The sequence below is a fragment of the Penicillium coprophilum genome (assembly GCF_028826855.1).
Source record: "Penicillium coprophilum strain IBT 35676 chromosome Unknown utg000005l_segment0_segment0, whole genome shotgun sequence".
Classification (NCBI taxonomy): domain Eukaryota; kingdom Fungi; phylum Ascomycota; class Eurotiomycetes; order Eurotiales; family Aspergillaceae; genus Penicillium; species Penicillium coprophilum.
The window spans coordinates 1,005,486-1,028,592 of NW_026622724.1; the positions used below are offsets into that span (position 1 = coordinate 1,005,486).

The following is a 23,107-nucleotide window of genomic DNA, read 5'->3' on the forward strand; positions in this document are numbered from 1 at the left end:
GGTTAAACTGAGGCGTTGGTGATCAGTAACAAGGGATATTGATCTTCATTACGGACTACTCTGCACTTGTTGATGGGAATGGCTGGCGTGGCATCCATACGCCTTATGCTTGGTATGCAAGCTGATCAGAGCAAAGCAAAATAGCGGTCTGTGGGTTGAGGCTATAGGGAGTAGTCCGCACGGAGTACCTTTAGATCACTGCAGGTGGAATGGATTCTCCCCTTACAGCGTAGGTTGTCATTTTTGATAAGAAAGTTGCCATGTCGCTCAAACCCCTAGCTGTCGATCATTCATGACTCTAGTCCCAGCTTAGTATACTACTCAGAAACTCACACGTCATACAACTCGGGACTATAAGTTGGGCAGATTCTAGAGTTGAGAAATTATATCTATATTCTAACGCTGGAAAGGAGTTATTTTATATGAACAGATTCTAACGGATAAGGAGTACCTAGGTATTCGCCTATTTGAACTCTATTTAGCCTTTTCTTTTGAGAAATTATACTTGTTTATGTACGGAGTACCTACGTAAGTGGATGTAGCTAGCCCACAAGAGATCTACACGGCGATCCCGAGCTCAGCTATATCCACAATAGCTTGATCCACCTTCAATATTCGTACAATTTATGTGAATATTTCTTAAAAAGTAATATGACATTGAATACACGTTCTCTGGTAAAATATTAATTATTTAGTTAAGTTGTACTCCGTATAAGGGAACTCATGATTTGTCGCAAGCAGTAGGCTGAACTGGCGAACACTAACACCTCTGTTCTTGGGTGTGCTCGTAAGCAATGTATATAGGTCATACAATGTCCGATCGTAATGTGTCCTGAACGATCTAATATATAATCTTGTATCCTTTTACAATCTACCGTGTTCAATGCATGTATGTGTATGGAGTACGCCCTATATATTGAAACGCAGTATTGCAGTTCATACTCAACCCCTCTTAGGAAAGAGATAAATAGTGTCCTAAAATTAATATAACAAAACCATCAGATTGAGTACTTTCAGGGTTGTATCGGATCTATTGGATTTATCGTGCCGGCTCTGGGAATACTCATTTGTAGCACTGTTATCTGTAGATTCAAAACTACAGAGAGCATGTCGCAATAGAAGATTGATATTTGATACCCGATACTTTATAATTAGCACTCGCTATAGAAAGGCTTGGGGTCCGAGAAATAATTCCCTGCATGATCCTGCATATTCTACCGTAGTCTAGCATAGTCTACGTCTGCATAGTGCACGAGTCGTCATATGGCGACAGCACTTTTTGCTTTTACCAGGTGCTACGGCGTTGTAGTTTATCTTGGCGTGTAAATGATTGGCAGAACCTAGATGGCCCGGTATTTGTGGACAGTAAGGGCGGCTTAAAGAAACGGCAAGGGACTGTGGGCATTCTAATGGCGCCGGACGTGCAGGAGTCGAGTCGCACGAATTTGTATATCGTGAAAAAATAGGGCATGGTGAAGAGATGGCTGGCTGAGGATATGAGAAAAGCAAACTGGAAATTTAAAGGTCTTTCTGTTACTGACCAGCAATAAGACAAATCTCCATGCCCACTATATCACTTGTCGCACTCACACTTTGTGTTATCCTTAGGTCGTTCATTTGAAAATGATTGGGGTACATCAAGTGCCAGAGCTTCTTCTCAATTCCTGCGTGGGCTCAATAGCAGAGAAACACGAGGAAGGGGGATTAAAAATCTCCGGAGATTGCTTGTTTCCACAACCAAGAGACTTGACCGGTCAGGAAATACAAGACTGCGACATTCGGCAGATTCGGTCTGTGCTGGATGGCCATGGAAGGGGGCGATCAAAGGAGACAGTTTCGCTCTTGGTCCTAGCATGGGCTATCCTATTGAAAGAATACAATCGATCTGAAACGTTACTCCTCTCAGTGTGTGAGAACGAGAAGTTCGTGGCGCAGATCCCATTCGACTCACAGCCAGAATCGTCAATTGAGTCCGCCCTAGATCAGGTAGCAGAATTCCTCACATTTCCCAGCGATCCCGCCAAATCAGCATCCCACGCGGCAGAGAACAACCAACACACCTCCCATGTGACACTGGGCATCTTTGACTGCCATCCGAGGATACGTGGGAACTTCCGACTCCACCCGCACGAAGCCCTTCGATTGATATGCTGGCAGACGGACGCAACTATTGATGTCCACGTATACCATGACTCCACGAAATGCATGGATCAACAAGCTCAGCGATTCTTATCCCAATACCAAAGCATTGTACAGAAACTCACGCAGCAAGATCGCACTCAGTCTCTCCGGGATGTCGATATAATCAGTGTCCAAGACAAGAACACCCTGATGCAGTGGAACTCAGGCCAGATCATGGTGTCGCAAGGTCGGCTGCACGAGTCATTTCAAGCCAGGACTCGTGAAAGACCTAACGAACCCGCGGCTGTCACCACTGAAGGATGTCTGACATATGCACAATTGGATGAGCTATCGTCTACCTTGGCTGCCACCTTAGTCGAGCGTGGCATTGGGAGGGGAGGAATTGTCCCCATCCTGTTCCAAAAGTCACTCTGGGCTATTGTCAGTATCCTGGCTGTCTTGAAAACTGGAGCGGCAAGCACATCGATATGTGCAAGTCATCCAAATCTTTATATTGCGAAAGTCGTGGAACAGACAGGCTCCAAGGTAGTTCTGACCTCGGAGACCGAATATGATCGATTGACGCGCGTAAAGGGTGTCGACCGCATAGTCGTTTCAGAGACAACGCTGCGATCATTCCCTCGGCCATCAGCCAACTGGCAACTCCCGAGCGGCGACCAAGAAGATGTTGCGTGCGTTCTCTTCACTTCTGGTAGCACGGGTCAACCCAAGGGCGTTCTCTTAAGTCATCGGGCCATTGCCACAACGATGGACCATCACGGCCTTGCCACGGGAATCGACAAACCACCCAGAACCCTGCAATTCTCATCGTATGCATTCGACATGGCTATTTACGAAATATTCCATGCACTGGTGAGAGGAGGGACAGTATATACCCCATCCGAGGAGGAAAGGCTGCACGATCTTCCGTCTTTCGCTACAAAACATCAAACAACATGGGCGTTCATCACGCCCACAATGCTCAGAACCTTTAGCCCATCGCAATTCCCCACTATGGATACCATTGTTGTTGGCGGAGAGGCGGTAGGCAATGACCTGGTCCAAACATGGGGTAGTCGGCTGTACAACGGGTTTGGACCGGCCGAAGTGAGCATATGTGTGTCAACTCGAATGGACCCTCGGCGTTGGGTGGAAGGCACAATTGGCCGGCCGGTCGGGTGCATTGGTTGGGTAGTGAACCCAAATGACATGAACATCCTGACCCCAATTGGAGGAATAGGGGAATTGCTCGTCGAGGGACCCATTGTTGCTCACGGATACTTCAACCAGCCAGAGAAGACCAAGGAAGTCTTCGTTTCGGCGCCCACTTGGAGGTCTACCTTTTCCATTCCACATCGGGGTACTTTCTTCAGGACCAGCGACTTGGTCCAATTCAACTGGGATGGCTCAATGCGATACTTGGGCCGAAGAGACAATGTGCGGAAGATCAACGGCCAACGAATAGACATCGAAAACATCGAATTCACCCTGCGACAAATGGAGACAAACTTGGACATTTCAGTGGATGTCTTGGCCTCGCCTGGCGCACACCAGCAAGACATTGTCGTCGCCTTCGTGGCAGAGAGATCGACGAAAGACGATGGATTGAAAGTTTCCTCAATGTGCAAGGACAACGCAGATACAGAAATGAGGCGTTACGGTCGAGAAGATGCGATCCGGGATGAGATGCGGCACCATCTTCCGCGGTACATGATACCGGCTTTTGTGATTGAAGTGTCGGCTCTGCCAAAGACACCTACCAGCAAGGTCGACCGGAAACAGCTCGCCGCTATGTTCACTGGTCGATCAGAATCAGAGATGACGAAACTCCTCAAGTCGAAGACAAATGGGAATCCCAAGAGAATCGCGATCTCCACGGCCGAACATCAAGTGGCATCTCTCGTTTGTAAGATTCTGAGGTTAGAGGCGACAGACATCGATATGAATAGCGCCTTTGTGCACATGGGTGGAGATTCTTTGGCCGCTGTGAGACTAGTCAGTCTCGCCCAAAAGTCGGGGATATCTCTTAAGGCCATGGATCTTTTGCAACACGATCTGAAGTTAGCAGACCTAGCGGAGGAGCTTGAGAACTGCGACTCAATCCCTTCGGCCGCGGGGTCTACTGTCATTCCTTCTTTTTCCATGCTCCCGGAAAATAGCGATGACCGCAGTAAGATCCTGGAGGCGGCCCAGGAGCAGTGTGGTGTTAGGGAAGAGTCGATTCGTGACATCTACCCATGCACACCTATCCAAGAGGGTCTATTTTCCACCACCTCCGTTGGCTCCCGGGCTTACATCGATCATTTCACATTAACGCTCTCTCCTGATGTCGACCGGCTTCGGTTGGTGAGGGCCTGGAACACTCTGATCCAATCCAGCGACATACTGCGAACCCGCATTATCCAAACGTCCATTGGGGTGTACCAGGTCGTCACAGATCACCATGAGCTCCCAATTCCATCCTATAGATCCGAGGAACAGTATTTGACAAGTGACGCGACGAAGGAAATGGGCCCCGGGACTCCATTGGTCGTTGTCGGTCTCATAGTGCCAGAAACGCACTCCGGCGCAGAGAATAATAACATTGCCACGCCAAAGGCACAACTCGTGGTCACTATCCATCATGCAGTCTATGATGGCTGGTCATGGGAAGTGATGTTACAGGATGTAGAGGCCGCCTACCGAGGCGAGTCACTGCCTCCGCGTCCATTCTCAGGTTTCGTACGCTTCCTGCAAGATCGGGACCTTGTCGGCGAACAGGAATTTTGGCGTTCCTACTGTCACAATCTCAACGCGGCCGTCTTCCCCGAAGCCGTCGCAATCAACCGGGCTGCTCAACTCAACATTCGATTAACCTATCGTCACCAACCTCCGCAGACCCCCCGCCAGGGATGGAGGAAACTGGCCAGACAGAAACTGTTGGCCCTCGGGTGACCCCGGCGATCAATGTCCATTTGGCATGGGCCATCCTCATCTCTTTATATACGCAGTCCCCTGGCGTGGTTTATGGAACCATAAGCAACGGAAGGCTATCATCTTTGCCGGGGGTGGACAGCATCATGGGGCCAACGTTGGCCACCATCCCATTTGGGCACACGATCGATCGATCTATGCGCATTGACCAGGCACTCCAAATGACCCAAGAAAACATGCAGTCCACCATTGAGTTCGAACATGCGGGATTGCACTCTATTTCTCGTGTCAGCCCCGAGGCGTCCACTGCGTGTATGTTCCAGACCCTGGTCGTAATCCAGCCGCGTAAAGATCCGCTGAAGTCGACGGTCTTTGACTCCGTCCAAGAGCGGACAGGGGCAGACGGATTTATTCCAGGGTACTCGATGGTTCTCATCTGTACTCCCGGTGAGATAGATCAAAGTTGGGAGTTGGAACTCCTGTTGGATGATGAAATCGTTCCCCCGACCCAAGGGGAGCGCATCATTCGTCAGTTCAGTCATATCCTGTCCCAGTTGAATGGACCGCAATCCGCCAGACTAGAGGAACTGGATTGTTTAGGCATAGCCGATCAGGTGCAGCTGTGCGAGTGGCAACTGCCCCCTCCTTCTCGCGTCGACTACACTATCCATGGGCTTGTCAAACTTCAATGCCAGATCCGCCCGCAAGAGCAGGGTGTTTGCTCCTGGGATGGGTCGTTCACGTACGACGAAGTACAGCGATTGTCTGATAAAGGTGCAATCGGCCTGCGGGAGATGGGCATTGGGGCAGGAGCCATTGTTCCCATTTGCTTGGAACGCACCAAGTGGGTGGTCATTGCCATGCTCTCTGTCATGAAAACCGGGGCTGCCTTTGTCCTGCTAGATCAAAATTCGGCCTTTGAGCGAAACCAAAGCATATGCAAAACAGTTGCGGCGCGGTGGGTCCTAACGTCAGCTACATGCATGGGGTATTGTGAGAGCTTTGCGCCTCAAATCCTACTATTCTCCGAGCAGATGATGCGGGATGAAGGCATCCAACAATTCGCTCCGCAAGACGACCTTTCAGATACTGTCTGTCACAATGACCTTCTCTATGTCGTGTTTACCTCCGGATCGACCGGGAACCCCAAAGGCGTGGAGATTGAACACGGATCGTACTGCTCCGCTATGATTGCCCAGCGTGAGAAACTCTACATCAGAGCAGGCACCCGTGTCTTGCAGCTATCGTCGTATGCATTCGACTCCTTTGCAGTGGAGATTCTCACGACGTTGTCTAGTGGGGGTTGCGTGTGCATCCCTTCATCTGAAGAGCTATCTGGGGGCATTGGCTCAGCCATTCGACAATACCGAGCTGAATGGATGTGCGCCACCCCATCGATGCTTCGGCTGATTACGCCAACCGACGTTCCCAGCTTGAGAACCGTGGTCGCAGTAGGAGAGACGTTGCTACCATCACAAGTCGCAGTATGGGCGCCCGCGGTCACATTATTGTGTGGTTACGGACCGTCTGAATGTTGCACTGGAGCAACCGTCCACACCATACACGGTGTGTCCGTTGACCCTCGCAACATTGGGACAGGGATGGGCTGTACGCTGTGGGTGGTAGACCAGTACGACCACGATCGGTTAATGCCGATCGGAGCGATCGGAGAATTGGTTCTCCAAGGACGCATCGTTGGCCGCGGCTATCTGAATGAGCCGCAAAAGACCAGTGCTGTGTTCTTGGACAAAACCAGATGGTCCACCGAGATGAATTCGTCCGGGGAGCGATTATACAAGACAGGAGACCTGGTGCGGATCAATCCCGATGGCACCTGTCTCTTTCTTGGTCGTAAAGACCACCAAGTGAAATTGCGCGGTCAGCGCGTGAACTTGATGGATGTTGAGCACCACCTGACGGAAGCCCTTGGAGCTCAATTCACCACGATTATGGCGGACATCATCAAACCCAAGACAGAGGAAATTGGAGACACCCATCATGTGCTGGTGGCAATGGTTGAGACATCGGACGAGGGAATGTTTAGCACGTCCACCTCCCAGGCCGAGGCCAATGACGGGCTCCTATTCGTTCCCCCCAGTTCCCGGTTCGTGAAGATGGTCAGCCAAGTTGAGCGGGAGCTCTCAGCCACGCTGCCGGCAGTCATGATCCCCTCAATGTGGCTTCTCGCCCGCCGAATGCCACTCACGGTTTCCGGCAAGGCTGATCGACGACAGGTTCGAGTCGCAGCCGCGTCGCTGACGCCCGAGTCACTCCTGACTTTCGGCTGTTCTGGCGCTCAGGCAAGCGATGTTCCGTTGGCATCCACAGAGACCACTGCCTGGATAGTGTCAGAAGTGGTAGCTGACGCTCTTCATTCGCGGTTGAAACTAGACAGAAACCGCGTGGTGGGGAAAAACGTTACCCTGTCTCGCATTGGTCTGGACTCAATTGACATGATGGCTATCTCCGTCGCCATCTCCAGCCGCTTCGACGTTCGTCTGCCTATGGCACCGCTCTTCCGATCCGGCTTGACTGTTCGTGACGTGGCTCTTATGGTGTCAATGCCACCTACCACGCAAAGCCTGGAGCAAGAGCCGTCGCTGACAATGGACCTTTGGTCTGAGTATCACATCCTGCGGGACAGAATACGTGGTATCTGCGCGCATTCGCGCAAGCTGGCAAGTTCCAGTCTCGGTGGACGTTCCAATGGGAACGAGCGTCGAGTTGGTCGCGTTCTGTTAACAGGCGGCACCGGCTTTCTTGGGGCCCACATCTTGAAAGCGTTGCTAGAAGATCCCCGTGTGCAGTCGGTCACGGTTCTCGTTCGCGCTGAATCAGACAAGATGGCGATGAGGCGTGTCGTCCAAGCCGCCCATGGTGCAGGCTGGTGGAGAGAGTCATATCGAAGCCGGGTGCGGACATGGCGGGGGTGTCTGTCTCAGCCTTGTTTGGGGTTGTCCGAAACTCGGTGGAAGATCCTCTGTGGCCTTGACCACTCGGGCGATGGATTCGATACTGTGATTCACAACGGCGCCTGGGTTCATTGGGGTCAGGACTACCGCAAACTCCAGTCGGTCAACACAGAAAGCACAATCAATCTTTTGAGTGCCCTATCGCAGCTGGCCCATCCTGTGGCGTTCACTTACGTTTCAGCCCTCCTGCCCAGCTCCTCGGCCGTGGATGACGATCGCAGCCTGGCCAAGTTACTTTCTACCTCCGATGGATATAGTCAAAGTAAATTCATGTCAGAACTGGTTATCAAAGAGTTTCAACGAGACTCAGTCTGCAAACACATCCACACGAACATCATTCGGCCAGGGTGGATAATCGGGTCCACAGAGAACGGGATGGCGAATATAAGCGATTATGTTTGGCGTGTGGTGGGCTCTGCTGTGTCCTGTGGGCTTTATAACAGTGAAGAGGACTCCAACTCATGGATTTTCATCTCCCCCGTAAATCTCGTTGCAGGCCTGATCACCAGTCAAACTCTGGATGGGCAACGAGACACAATGGGTCCTAATGATAGCCCCCAGTCTCTTCAGATCACATCCATCACAGATGGCCTGGCCGCCCCGGACTTTTGGCGCGCGGTATCAGCAGCATGCCACCAAACTTTTGGTAATCCTCTTCAGCCTTGTCAGGGAATCAACTGGTTACATCAGATGAAAGGAAGCATGATGGCGACAGGGGGAGAGCATCTGCTGTGGCCGGTGTTCGAATTTTTGGAATCAAATAATGGTCGTTTGGGGTCCTCCTATGCCGATCCTATTGAGACCTCTGCCACGCTGCAAAGCCTCCTGTTCCGCTCGGTGATCCAGAATGTACAACATATCTGCTCTGCAGGATCAATTGAGATTGAGAGTGGTCTGATGCTGGTGTCATCTAACCTATTCGGCCGGAGACCCAACTAGGTGGAAGATTGAAAGTGCCTCAAGTCTGTAGCTCCGAGAATGGCTGCTTAGGAGCAATTTGAATATCAAATAATCTAGTCAACATTCTAATAGTAATATGATGTTAGCTTAACACTCTCCAAAGCCAAGAAACAGAGAACAGTAAAACAGCCCAGATTGGAGTCACGTGTTTCCAGGCTGCATGGTTTCTATATTGAATGAGACTGGTCATTTGAATGGCCTGGTGGTGTCTTCTTGTCATTCATCTCAAATATTTTTGGACATATTTTTGGATATTTCCTCTTCTCGTTTTGATGGCTAGACGGCAGAAAAAAGCGGAAAGAAATGCGAACTATACAGACTTGTCCAATTCTCGTCATACCAAAACAGTTCAAGCTGATGAGAACACTAAAAAAATCCTGTAGATAGAAGATTTTGGATGAACTATACCTTCTTCTTCTTCTGCTGCTGCAGTCATTATCGAGCACATAAAATCTCTTTGCCTGGCAAACGTAAATAAGTATGCAATGATCTCAGAATATGTTAATGTCGTCATGGGTACAGAGTATATATTTGTGCACCAGGTTAGTTTACTCAGGAGACTTGAAGGTTGTAGGACAAGTTTCCCCAACTGTTTCCAAAGTCTCGAGACAGCAAGGTACTCAATCTGCAATCAAGCCTTGCCAGTATATATCTGGGTGAGTTTGGTACGCAAAGTCTCTGTGTATAAGAGTACTGGGAAGAAACATAGATCTGTGGATCAAAGATCGACAGATATATGTTGGGATACCATAAAATGGTAATTGAAGAGAAGCAAGATCCAAGAGGAGATACTGAATTCTCATTTCAATTTGATTGCTAAAAAAAATACAGTGTAATTGATACAAGGTGCATGTAGAATCGTTCAAGCATCCAAGCCGATGATGTAGATTTGGCGGGAAAGCTCCGCCACCTCACCGCCTGCGGCAACAAGGCCATCCCCACGCTCTGGTCCTTCTCAGCCTCATCATTCTCTGCTCCCTTCTGCCTAATCTCTTTTCTCATATTTGCTCTTCAAGTTCCCGAGGGTTGTATCTTCGCTCTTCTGGCTTGTCTTCTTTGACTGCCCGAACCCCGCTCTTCCCAACCCCCCTCCCCCCCTCCCAAGCGCCGACACTCATTTGATCACCCGAGGATCTTTGAGGCGTGACTGTGGCGCTACACCCGTCTTGAGGTAATGATGCGTAACTTGCAGGTCATTTCTGAGAGTCAGGAGCGCGTTACTGAATTTTGGACCAGGACCCCCGGCCTCGACCACTCGCTTTCTTCCGCATCCCACTTGACTCCCTGCAACCGCGATGTCTCTCGCAATGCCACCGGTACCTCACAAGGATGACCTTGATTCAACGTGAGCAGACAATGATCGACAATGATCGAAGACATTGCTTCCACGCGGCTGTACAGTGTGAGCTAACTGTGGGTTAGTTGGTCATTCCTAGAAACAGGAATCGAGAGTGTCATGCTCAACCTTGACTCCGGTATCGATATGAAGACTGTGAGTACAATGAGGACCAATTTACTACCTGCTGGTGAGAGTGTTTGAAGGTAGAAGCTGACCAGTTGTTTTTGTCTAGTACATGGGTCTATACACGTGTGTTCAAGATTCAATCCTACCTCTTATTTGACGAGAACTGCGCTCACAATCTCGTGTTAGGGCTGTCCATAATTTTTGCACATCCCAAAAAGCCGTCGCTAGCGGTCAAGGTCTACAAGGATCACGTGGGGGTTCGTTTTCTTTCCTTCGTGCCGCACCCTCGGCTTCCCGTGATGAGCTGACCTGGACCAAAGCTCATTTGCTGGGCGAGGAACTTTACAAACTACTTGGCGAATACCTCTCCCGCCACCTAAGTGGAGTTTTCAAACAATCACAAAGCCACACCGAGGAAGGCCTGCTTGGCTTCTACATCCGCGAATGGTACCGCTACACCACCGCTGCCAAATACGTGAACCACATCTTCCGCTATCTCAATCGTCACTGGGTTAAGCGTGAGATCGACGAGGGTAAGAAAAATGTCTACGACGTTTACACACTACACTTGGTCAAATGGAAAGGGGACTTCTTCGACAAAGTTCATGAGAAGGTCATGGACGCTGTTCTGAACCTGATTGAGAAGCAACGGAATGGAGAAACCATTGAGCAGTCGCAGATCAAATCCATTGTGGATTCGTTTGTGTCACTGGGTTTGGACGAGAATGATAGCTCCAAGTCGACACTAGATGTCTATCGGCAGTACTTCCAGCAACCGTTCATTCGCGCCACCAAAACTTATTATGAAAATGAGTCGCGGCAGTTCGTGGCTGAAAACAGCGTGGTGGAATATATGAAGAAGGCAGAAATGCGTCTGGGGGAGGAGAAGGATCGGGTCGGTTTGTATTTGCACCCAGATGTCACCAAGAGCTTGACCGATACATGCCTGGCTGTTCTTGTCACCGCCCACTCGACTTTGCTTCGTGACGAGTTCCAGGTCCTGCTGGATAATGAACGCCAGGATGATCTTGCTCGTATGTATCGACTCCTATCACGAATTAAGGAAGGTCTGGATCCTCTCCGCACGACATTTGAGAACCACGTGAGACGGGCCGGTCTGGCTGCTGTCGAAAAGGTCGCTTCGGAGGGAGAAACACTCGAGCCCAAGTTGTATGTTGATGCGCTACTGCATGTCCACACACGGTACCAGAGCTTGGTCGATGAGGCCTTCAATGGCGAGGCCGAATTCGTGCGTTCCCTTGATAACGCCTGCCGAGAATTTGTCAACCGAAACCGCATCTGCAAGACCAGTTCTTCAAAGTCCCCCGAGCTTCTAGCAAAATACACGGACTCATTGCTCAAGAAAGGATCCAAGTCGGCTGAAGAGTCGGAGCTTGAGGATATGCTGGTGCAAATTATGACAGTCTTCAAGTACATCGAAGATAAAGACGTCTTCCAGAAGTTCTATTCCAAGAACCTGGCCAAACGTCTTGTTCATGTCAGCTCTGTTTCTGATGATGCTGAAACAAGCATGATCAGCAAGCTGAAGGAGGCGTGCGGTTTCGAATATACCAACAAGCTGCAACGCATGTTCCAGGACATGCAGATATCCAAGGATCTTAATAACAACTACAAGGTCTGGCAGGACAAAGTGTTGGATGATGAGGATCGAAAGAGGCAGACCGATGCCCACTTCCAGATCTTGGGAACTGGCTTCTGGCCCCTCAATGCGCCGACCACGCCATTCCTTGCGCCACCGGAGATAGTCAAGACCGCCGAACGGTTCCAGACATTTTATTTTGACAAGCACAGCGGCCGCAAGCTGACATGGCTGTGGCAGCTATGCAAGGGCGAAATCAAGGCCAACTATATCAAAAACGCCAAAGTGCCCTACACCTTCCAGGTGTCAACCTACCAGATGGGTATTCTGCTCCTTTTCAACGAAACCGACACTCTGACCTACGACGAGATTGAAAAGGCCACTTCCCTGGCATCTGAAATCCTCGATCCCAACCTGAGCATCTTGCTCAAGGCCAAGGTCCTCATCGCTAGCCCCGAGGGCGCTAAGCCCGAGCCCTCTACTTCATTCACATTGAACTACAACTTCAAGAGTAAGAAGGTCAAAATTAACCTGAACATTCAGATCAAGTCTGAGCAAAAGGTCGAGGCCGACGACACACACAAAACAATAGAAGAGGACAGGAAGCTTCTGCTCCAGGTATGTCTCCTAACCAATACCCAAACAGTCCATTGGTCCTAACATTGCTGTAGTCCGCCATTGTTCGAATCATGAAGTCGCGAAAAAGATGAAACATGTCCAGCTTGTCCAGGAGGTGATTCAACAGGTCAAATCCCGCTTCCCGCCTAAAATCCCCGACATCAAGAAGAACATTGAAGCCCTCATGGAGAAGGACTACATTGAGCGCATGGACGGCGACGAAATCTCATACATTGCTTAAATCAAATTAAACCCCCCTCCCCCTTCCCCTCCCTCCATTCAATATTGCACAACAAACGTGCTTCTATCTCCTTCTTTCGGTTGCTCTCTGCTTTTGCTTCTGTCTCTTTCTGGAACTAGTGGCCTCTGAATCCCCTTTTTGTCCTTTTCCATCAATGATGAAAAAGCAAGGCAAGGAAGCGGGAATGGAATTTCCGCTAGTCCAGGATAGGACTCCTATACGGCGGATGGAATCAGGTTGATAGGCGCATGAATTCTTCTCATTGTGTCGGCGATTTATCTTATGTTTTCCACTTCATAGCGCTGAGACGACAAACAAATGATGACCTCTTTGCTCTTTGGTCTTTGATTTTCTTTTTTTTTTCTCTGAAAATACTACACAATAAATTGTTGGTTCTGTTCGGCATGGCTGGCTATTATAACTTCGAAGATTCCGGTAGCTGCAGACCCAGCTCCATAAGAAAGTCTAGAGGCATCAAGATTGATATGCGTAGTACTGGGCATACCCAGTGTATGTTTACGTATAACCAACATAAAAACCATGCTAAAATACATATGCTATGCAAAGCTAGAGACAAGACAAGAAGACAAAGAGTCCTTTAGCACTTCATCCTAGATGCGAGAAAAAAATGCAGATCAAACCGCAGCTCCCAACTCCAGCGCACTAGTTCGTACCAGACGAGTCTTTGCTCTGGGTTGGAAGCGTCTCTTTGACAGGGAGTGCTGCCGTCGATTCCTCGGGCGGTGTATCAACCACTTCACCGCTCGAGGGTGTAGGTTCCTTTTCTTTTGGGCTCTGGGGAACAATCTCCTCGGTCTTTGAAGTCAACCTCAAGCCTTCATCGGGCGTGAGAGCCACAGAAGAGAAGCCATCTGCATCAACGGTATCACGCCCAGAAGTCTTCCCATCCTGAATAAGGTGGTCTTGTGTCTCCTTGGGTTCCGCATCGTCCGCATAGGCCGGGAGTCCCTGCGACAGAGGAGACTTGGGGAAGGGAGGTTCGACAGAGTCAGATGTGGAGACATCATCGTAACGCTGGAACTCGCCGCTGTCGCGCCTGAGAAGGATATTACTCCATCTCTTCCTTCGACTGACGCTGCGAGTAAGACCACCCTCGGAGCTATCATTGCCTTCACTATTATGCTGAATGGAACGGCGACGGCCGCGGTCCAACTCAGCTGCTTCGGTAACGACGGACAAGACGGGTGTGGATGGTGAAGTCATGCCGGCATTGGGAGCGGCAGTGGCATTCGGGCCCGGGGATGTGACACGCTTGTCTTGCCATTCACGGCGCTTTTCGCTCGCCCATGAGCCCCACGAGCTGAGATAGGAGCTGGCCTTTTGGCTGGCTACGGTCACGGAGGCCTGGGCCTGTGTTAAGTCGACGGAGGGCCTTTGCCGGCCTGCGAACCAGGAGGCATCGGTGGGGTCTTGTGAGGAAGGGGTTGGTGATATTGGGGTTTCTTTTTCGATAGATGCACGTTGGGATTGGGGTTGGGAGGCTGTTTTCTCTTCGTTCCGTTTGCGTTGTGCTTCGCGCATTGACTCGATGTCGGACCAAAAGCTGGTGAATGCCGCGCTGACTTTCTTTTGTCCAGTTGAGAAGTGGCGGTTCAGAGCCTCGCGGCCTTCGCGGACACGCTCATCGAGGTGGAGGTCTGCTACCTGTTGTGCGAGTCGTCTTTGGACATCTTCCATCGTCAGACCGCCGGCGTTTGGATGCCGTGGCTCAGTGATGGAAAATAGGAGCGCATCCGAGGTGAGACGCGAAAACAAGGCATAATTAGATGTGGTTTTCCACTGGGCCAGGAATTCCGTATTGAAGTCGATGGCAGGGTCCCCTTCAATGTTCAAATTTTGCAGCTGGGTTTTGCTGAGATTCCCTGATTCTCCAACATCAGATGGGTGGAGCTCCTCGTGGTATTTCATTGAGGATAATAATGCCAGCAAGTATTCTTCGAACTGCAGTCGAATGAACTCCTCTGAGCCCATAAAGCCAAGGGTCTTGGGCTGTGAAGGATGTTCCTCGTCCCAGGTGTCATTGACAATTTGTGTGAGCAGGTCAATCCAGCGCCGATCGGCCGCGGAAAGAGCCAGCGCACTGCGGAGAGAAGGGGAATTTATGACGATACTGTCTTCGTCGAGGTTAATTAGAATGTCACTGTAGCGATCCTTTTGCTGAAGAAGTAACGAGTTTGTTGAGCCAACCACATATGATTTGGTGCCATCATCCGCCAGCAGATCCAGTAGCTGGAGAGGTGTATAGGGGCAAAACATGCTTCCCTTTCCAAAAATCTGCAGCGGAAGCCCCATATATGCCAGCAAAGAATTCCTGTCGCTCGTCTTGAGGGACGTTGGTTTCTCAACCGTTTGAGAATAAGTGTCAAAGGCAGGATCTGCACAGTCCTGCAAATGGTTGAGGAGCCCGGGTATTAAAGATATGAGCGAGAACTGAATCATGCACAGGCGCTCACAGCGCGTCCCGAAGAAAAGCATCTTAGGCTGTAATAGTAGTGCCTTGAAAAGAACCAAAGTCTGAAATTTGAATTCGTGAATCATCTCCCGTAGCGAAAGGCCTTCACAAATCAGCAGACTTCCACATATATCGGAGAGAAATCCTTACCCAAATTCTGATCTTTAGGGCCATCGTTCAATAGAGCAATCACCAAACCCTCGCGGAATTTCTGTATCCACGTCAGAATTTCTTTCTCCAACTGTCGCAGCTAGTAAATACCTTCAAGATATCAATGTCCGAAAAGTCTCTTTCAAAAAAAAAAAAGCCCAATTAGCCACATTTCCACGTTTTAGGCCGGGTTCGAGACCCATGCCAAGGCGTCAGGGAAGTAAACAGTTCACCAGGGGCAAGTATATTCCACATACCGTTGTGCGAACCAAGCCGAAGTCACGACGGAGAGCTTCTCACGCAGCTGACCTACTCGCTGCGGAGTATCTGTCACGACCACAACGGCCTTTTGTACCGTTGACCGAGTCACATCGGGCGAGCGGTTTATGAGCAGACTTGAATCGAGCTGGCGGGAGCAGGCGATGCCAAAGAGGGAGGTTGCTGGTGTAGTAGATGTTTCCTTCCGGCAGAGTGTGAAGTATGAGAATTCCTCGGTAGACCTACCATCCAAAGGGTTAGTTGGTCTGGCGCAAATCGGCTTCCTAATCGCGGAGCTGCGCCAAAGAAGACCAAGAAGGGGAGGGAGGGAAATTATTGTCCGAGATAGGGTAATCATACAGATGTGCGCCGTCAGATAGGGCCATGAATGGGAGCAGAGACCAGTCATTCTCGGTTGCCGGGTCGGTTCCTTCGTCGGCAATACAATGCTCAATCTCGGGGCCACTAGAGGTGAATGTTTCAATCAGTCAAGGTCCACTATGAATCGTTCCCTGACAGCGTTTGAAAGATACGAGCCCAGGGGTTACCAATGTCTCGTGGCTTACCGTGCATGGTGGAAATCTATGACCAAGACAATTGGGTCTTGTTTATGCTGGACAGCCATCGCGCCGAACCTAGCGACAGGAGATTCAGTTCGGCTGTGAGGATGCAATTACACTGATAAGAATTGGCAGTTTGAATGAATGGTTTGCAATATGTAGAAAAGAGGTGCTTCTCCTCTCAACCCTCGTCGTGAGTTTCCCATACTAAGATCGTCGCAAACAGGGGAACATCACTGATACGGTTATCGCACGGGCGGTGAACGGCAGCCCCGCTAATATCTGAAGGCATCAACATACACACCATTTACCTAAGGAAAAGCTGGACATTTTGAGGAACTGACTTGGATTGCGTAGATATTTCAAATGATTAAAGGTTAATGAAGTGCCCCGTTGCTGAACTAAATCAGATTCCCCGTATGATTTCTCCTAATCACCAACCATTTCTTGACGACGCCTGTAGAGCTATGGACAATGAGTTCCAGAAAGACAAAAAAAAACAAATTATGAAAGGAAAAAATAAAGTAAAAACAGTTCCCAGCACCCTTGAACAGTAATAGAGCCAGACGTCAAATTTTGAGACCGGAATCCAATGGGAGAAGAGCGTTCCTTAGGCAAATTTCGCGTCAAACCATTATGCGAATGCCTGTCCAGTAGGGTCACCCTGGACTCCGCCTTGTACTAAGGCTTGAGCAGCATCGTTGCCTTGCTCAATGTTGTGGAAGTCGAGAATTTCCGAGTACCTAGGGTGAAAGATTAGTAAAAAGAAGATAATGGTAGCGGGGTAACAAATCCAGTACGTACATCATGATCTTCCAAGTATCTACGGGGAGATCGGCATCATTGAACGACCAATCGAACTTCTCTTGCGCGACAGGCTCGTCAGTCGGGTCATGGTAGGGCGCCAGGTATTCATGCGCCAGTGCTTCGGGGGCTTGAATGCGCTTCTTTGGGTTGAAAACCAGCATCCGCTCGAGCAGGTCGACCGCTAAAAAAAGAAAAAGCGCAGAGTTAGTGTGGTGTTCATGATCCCCATGTTCGGTTCATTACGTACCATCGGCATCGGCGTTCTTAAATTTATTCGCGAGGGGTTGGCGTTCGCGCTTGGGTAGGGACTTGACAAATCGAAGAGTCTAGATTATCATATATTAGCATATTTTCGTCTTTCGCCAGAAAAAGAACAATAATTGCTCACGTTCTCGCTGCAGATGGTCTGGATCACGTCATCGGGAGGAGTGCCAAGCAGCTCGGTGATGATCGAGAATTGGTTGACATGGTCCTTTCCAGGGAACAGTGGCTTTCCTTCCAACATCTCGGCGAAGATGCAACCCGCGCTCCAGATGTCTACTTCAACATCGTACTTTTGCCATGTAAGCATGATCTCGGGGGCGCGGTAGTATCGTGTTGAGACATAACCGGTCATTTGGGGGTCCTGGATACGGGCGAGACCAAAGTCGCAGATTTTCAGATCACAGTTCTCGTTAATCAGAATGTTGCTGGGTTTCAGATCCCGGTGGACGACACCGGCGGAGTGAACATATTTCAAGCCACGCTATCAAAAGATGTCAGATTCTGCCCCAGAAATTCATACCTGGGAAACTCTTACCAGAATTTGGTATAAGAAGTACTGAATGAATTGCTTTTCAAGAGGTCGTGAAGTAAGAAGTCGGTGAAGGTCAGTTCCCAGGAGTTCAGTGACGAAGTAGCTGTGGTCATTAGCAAACACTGTGCAACCCCGCCTTGCAGATGTGGGGAGACATACATGTCTTCCAAAGGCGAAATAAAGATGTCGCTCAAGCTGATAATCTGTGGAATGTTAGCAAACAAGCCTAGTCCATTTCTGCGATTGAGTACGAACGTTCTCGTGACGGAGATGTTTGAGCAGCTTCAGCTCCCGGTAGGTTCGCTTGGACAGAACGGGGGTACTGAAAGGCTTCATGATTTTTTAACTGCGACTGGCTGGCCAGTCAATTGATCTTTGGCAGAGCTGTTATATTGATCGCCTGATTAGCATGAACTTAGGCTTGAAAGTATCTTGTGCGACACAGAATGCAACATACCAGACCAGTCCGAAGGCACCCATTCCCACCGGCTGAAGTTCGGTATACCTAGATATCGGATTAGCAAGATTCCCTTGAATGCGCCTGCTGGAGCGCCTATCGTAAGAAAAGCAGATCAGGGCATTGCGAACCGGCTGGTGATTTCAAAGGTGGTGCCGAAAATCTGGGCACGCACGAATTCCGCCATGATGGATGGAAGGTGGGTATACAAGCAAAGATAGACGTAATAAGGGAGAGATTCAAATAAGAGTCCCAGGTCAAAAAAGCAAGAGAGAAGAATTCAATAAAAGAAGAAAGGGGGTCGCGAAGAAAGCAAGTGTGTTGGCAGCAGATGTGGGGAAGGGCCTGAAAAGCGCAGAAAACAAGGCCGATGACGTTGGCGAAGCCCGGTTTTACGTGGATGACTCAGCATGCCACAGTAGTTCCCACCTTGGTGATATTGGACTTATATTACCTGACATGAATCTTTTAGATATACAATATCTGATGTGATATATCTCCTTTCCCTCCTGTATACACTTCATCTGCAGCATTGTATAATGTATTCCATTTGATTTGTGTGAAATGGGAAGGTTGCCCTCGCTCCACTACCACGCGGCCCAGACCCTGGTCTTATCCCGGAGGTTTTCCTTGAACGCTGCTCCTTGATATGTTCCAACGCGATAGGCTGAAGAACTTGACGGATTGGTTCGATAAGATTTGGCCACTTGGTCTTTGAATTTTTTTTTCATATTGATCTGGGCTTGACCGGCCTAAAAAAGAGTATACAGAGAGTTCTTGGGCCCTCTATTGAGAATCTTGGCAGATCAGACCCCTCACCTTGATCTCTTTAAGGAGATATGATAAACATTAAAATTTATATCTATGTTAGATCTATGTTGTACATAGATATAAGCTCTATAGCTTCCCCTAGGGTTTTCTCTGGTGCTTCTAGAAATCCGGTAGACTGTCCCGGTTCTGATTGACCTATGCAAGAGGAACCGCCTTTCGCATAGCAAATACACGACGATACACGACGTGTCTGTCCCTGTCCCAAATGAGGACAGTTCTAGCCTCTTATGACGTGGTCTTAGCTTACCAGATTTCCACCTTATTGTTCTATCGTACATTGCACATATATATATATATATATACACACACATACACATACTATCTATGTGTGTGTGAAGGAGCAAGAACTTACACCCAACTTTAATCGTCATGTACGTTACAACAAACGAATTAGCGACTTTGAGTCCAGTATCAGCTTCAAGGGAAATATTGTGGTCTTGTCACCGTTTGATGTGGATATGAATCTGGCAGCTGAGACATATCAAACAATGCCCCACGCTCCAGCCCACATGGAACTCGAGATACGCAACAAAGGCATGCAACATAGACATTGAATGTGGTGGCTAGACAGAAGTGCAACTCCTTTTAAACTCTGGAGTTACCTTTCGGGGTTTCATATTCCTTGGACGTGTCACGTATCTGACAGGAGAAGGCACGTTTCGTAAACATACGTGCATATAAATCGCAAGGAAATACATATGCTGTATATACCAATGTATATATATATATGATCGGATGATTTTCTGTGCCTGATGATTACCCTTTCTTCCCTATCTAGTCGCTAATAATATCAAGATCAACACGGCACTCCAAGTCTTGGCTCTCCGTTCACAAGACTAAATTGACCTGGGAGACGGAGTTGCCCGGCTCACCGCATATCCGAGAGAAATCAGTGATTCCCAGGTTGAGGTTCAACCAGATAGATATTTTATAGATATCCTCTATCAGAGCATATATAAGAGTATATAGGAGTATATAAAAGTCAGCTAGAAGGAAACCCCGCCCTGCCTGAGGCATGTTTGGCGTCCCTCTCCACTTTGGAGCTCCAAAGTGGGTTGAGAAAGAGTATGGAATGGTATGAAATGGTACGAAATGGAGCGGAGTACTCCGTACTGACCTCCTAGATAGGTTGTAAGAGTAAATTTATAGGAAAAATCGGTCTGTGATGACTATTGCATAGTCACCTGGTGGCTTAAATTAGACGGTTTCTGTCGGTTAGGGAGTAATTGCCCGGGTTAAAAAGGAATTTACGGAACGTGCCCAATTTGCCCCGGGTTTTTCCTGACGGTCCAGGCGATGAAGGCATGTAATACACATACCGATTGAATACACATGAGAGATGGATATAATAAATAGCAGATTATGTACTCCGTGTAAGATATTGAGATATAAGAAAAGACCAGAAAACAGGCTAATTACATCGATTACCCAATGTAAGCGGAAGCCCCATACATGTTTCTTACAGTTCTTACATTTCTTACATTTCTTACAGTTCTTCCCCCCATCTCCACCCCCAGCATGACGATGGTCGCACTCTGATTCTTTAAACTCTCGACTCTCTCTCTCTACCCTGATTCCTGCCCGCGTTTACCCTTAACCGCTATACCCGAACACTCCTTGTCACTCCTTCAGCCTCAACATCTTCCCACTTCTCTCACCTTGACTTCTCAACACCTTTTGAATTCGGTTTCTTAATCGCATTTACACTGGTCGCACTGCTCTGTGGCGCTTAGAACCCTTCACAACCGAAAGGCTCCGGCCGTTTTGACCGGCCGATTCCGTTTTTGCGCGCGGTTGATGAATCTCCTCTTTGCGGATCTGGGTCACTGACGATTCCGCAATGGGGTCATGTTTCAGCTCAGAGTCCACCGGGGACGTGGATCAGAAGAAGCGAAGCCAGATGATCGATCGCAAACTCGAAGACGATGCTAGGCGGCTACGAAGGGAATGCAAGATCCTTCTCTTGGGTAGGGCGCGCCTGGTGGATGGGAGGGACAGGATTTATCGCTGACTTTTGAACCCACGCAGGATCCGGAGAAAGCGGCAAATCAACAATCGTCAAGCAGATGAAGATCATCCATCAAAATGGCTACACCGTGGAAGAACTCGCACTGTATCGATTGACCATTTACAAGAATCTCCTGGATTGCGCCAAGGCCCTCATCGGAGCGTATCACTATCTCCAACTTGAACCGTCCAGCCAGAAGGTGCAGGACTACATCACATTTTTGGAAGATTACAACGTGGACCCCGATCCCAACACTCCGCTCGATTCGAAGGTGGGCGATGCTATCACATATCTCTGGAACGACCCTTGTACATCAACCGTTCTGGAGCATCAGAATGAGTTTTATTTGATGGACTCGGCACCATAGTAAGTCCACCTATGATGCCTTCGGATCTCAAGGCCGAGTGCTAACCTGTGACCAGTTTCTTCGACGAAGCGAAACGAATAACGGCCTCTGATTACGTTCCGGATGTTTCAGATGTGCTCCGGGCGCGAACGAAGACGACCGGTATATATGAGACACGCTTCACAATGGGCCAGTTGAGCATACAGTACGTGGAAACGGCTTTGGACATTCGCGATCTGGGGTAGTTCTAACCAGCCATAGCATGTTTGATGTGGGCGGCCAGCGCAGTGAGCGAAAGAAATGGATTCATTGCTTCGAAAACGTGACGTCCATTATCTTCTGTGTTGCGCTCAGTGAATACGATCAAGTACTCTTGGAAGAAAGCAATCAGGTATGAGGCCTCAGCACAACACACTATATCGGGAACTGACAGACTTTGTAGAATCGCATGATGGAAAGTTTGGTTCTCTTCGACTCCGTGGTCAACTCTCGGTGGTTCATGCGGACCAGTATCATCCTTTTCCTGAACAAAGTCGATTTATTCCGCTTGAAGTTGCCTCGATCACCGTTGAGCAACTACTTTCCCGATTACTCGGGCGGCAACGACGTCCACCGTGCGGCTAAGTACCTGCTCTGGCGATTCAACCAGGTGAATCGCGCCCACTTGAACCTGTACCCCCAGTGAGTTCACATCATTCCAACAGTGTTTCCCCAGTGGTCTTTCTAACTTATTATTTTTTTTCTTTCCCTTTAGTCTCACCCAAGCGACCGATACCTCGAATATCCGCTTGGTCTTCGCGGCTGTCAAAGAGACCATCCTGCAGAATGCCTTGAAAGATTCAGGTATTCTATAGCCGCTGAAATATACCCCGAGGACCCATACACTTTCCTGCTCAATCCAACCTTACGACCACACACACCGTCCCATTTTCTCAACGTCGCTCTCGGTGTTTCTTGATTCCCCTCGGTGGACTGCCTGAACAGTTCTCCAACGATCCTTCTACCATACCCTCTTCGTCTTTTCGCTCTTACTTTTGACCAGCTGCAGGCGTTTATGGCTCCTTTTATGGCTTTCTCGACTTATTTTCCAGGTGCTCTGCTCTAGGGGTATCCCATCTGGTGCTTAATGTGGTTTTTCTTTTTTCCTTTAAACATGGGTCTATGTTCCATAAAGGTCTCAGTAGCATGCTCAGTCCACTGTGTTACTGTCTCTGTTCCATGTGTCTTTCTTCCCTTAAGTCCCGGAATGTATGACCGACCCTGCACATGCCGGACAAGAACCCCCGGGACTGATCTCTCTCCGGACTTCCTTTTCGTGTACTCGATATTCACGGGCTATGCAGTTCAATGGGCTTTATATTTGCCTTTCTTTCCTTTACCTCACCAAGTCCCCTAGTCTCCTGCATCCCATGGCGGTTTTTTTTTTTATATTTTATTTTCGACGTTTCCATGTTATGTTCTGAGATTTATTCCCTTCTGCTAATTTCTCTTTTTCCCTGTGTCTTCTTGCTTTTCGCCTCTTATTCAATAT

General features: G+C 49.0%; 6 protein-coding genes across 6 annotated transcripts; 4 read left to right on the plus strand and 2 right to left on the minus strand.

Annotated features, from left to right (window-relative positions):
* Positions 1-1,623: 1,623 nt before the first annotated feature.
* On the plus strand, positions 1,624-5,055 carry N7500_007966 (Male sterility NAD-binding; the record flags this gene model as incomplete). Its single annotated transcript, XM_056679110.1, has 1 exon — positions 1,624-5,055. The coding sequence occupies one exon, from the start codon at positions 1,624-1,626 to the stop codon at positions 5,053-5,055; it is 3,432 nt and encodes a 1,143-aa protein (XP_056529482.1).
* A 125-nt stretch (positions 5,056-5,180) lies between these two features.
* On the plus strand, positions 5,181-8,945 carry N7500_007967 (Male sterility NAD-binding; the record flags this gene model as incomplete). Its single annotated transcript, XM_056679111.1, has 1 exon — positions 5,181-8,945. One exon carries the CDS (start codon positions 5,181-5,183, stop codon positions 8,943-8,945), a length of 3,765 nt encoding a protein of 1,254 aa, XP_056529483.1.
* Positions 8,946-10,261: 1,316 nt separating this feature from the next.
* culA (cullin culA) lies at positions 10,262-12,890 on the plus strand (the record flags this gene model as incomplete). The annotated part of the gene is made up of 5 exons (XM_056679112.1): positions 10,262-10,311; positions 10,389-10,458; positions 10,538-10,554; positions 10,618-12,649; positions 12,678-12,890. 5 exons carry the CDS (start codon positions 10,262-10,264, stop codon positions 12,888-12,890), a joined length of 2,382 nt encoding a protein of 793 aa, XP_056529484.1.
* Positions 12,891-13,553: 663 nt separating this feature from the next.
* N7500_007969 (uncharacterized protein) lies at positions 13,554-16,396 on the minus strand (the record flags this gene model as incomplete). Its single annotated transcript, XM_056679113.1, has 6 exons — positions 13,554-15,466; positions 15,514-15,574; positions 15,625-15,652; positions 15,771-16,013; positions 16,132-16,236; positions 16,338-16,396. 6 exons carry the CDS (start codon positions 16,394-16,396, stop codon positions 13,554-13,556), a joined length of 2,409 nt encoding a protein of 802 aa, XP_056529485.1.
* Positions 16,397-16,965: 569 nt separating this feature from the next.
* sakA (mitogen-activated protein kinase HOG1) lies at positions 16,966-18,578 on the minus strand (the record flags this gene model as incomplete). Its single annotated transcript, XM_056679114.1, has 9 exons — positions 16,966-17,074; positions 17,136-17,319; positions 17,386-17,464; positions 17,527-17,883; positions 17,938-18,037; positions 18,094-18,137; positions 18,190-18,256; positions 18,392-18,439; positions 18,523-18,578. 9 exons carry the CDS (start codon positions 18,576-18,578, stop codon positions 16,966-16,968), a joined length of 1,044 nt encoding a protein of 347 aa, XP_056529486.1.
* Positions 18,579-21,062: 2,484 nt separating this feature from the next.
* gpaB (guanine nucleotide-binding protein subunit alpha gpaB) lies at positions 21,063-22,430 on the plus strand (the record flags this gene model as incomplete). The annotated part of the gene is made up of 6 exons (XM_056679115.1): positions 21,063-21,189; positions 21,251-21,596; positions 21,653-21,781; positions 21,838-21,967; positions 22,019-22,257; positions 22,331-22,430. 6 exons carry the CDS (start codon positions 21,063-21,065, stop codon positions 22,428-22,430), a joined length of 1,071 nt encoding a protein of 356 aa, XP_056529487.1.
* Between the last annotated feature and the right edge of the window lie 677 nt (positions 22,431-23,107).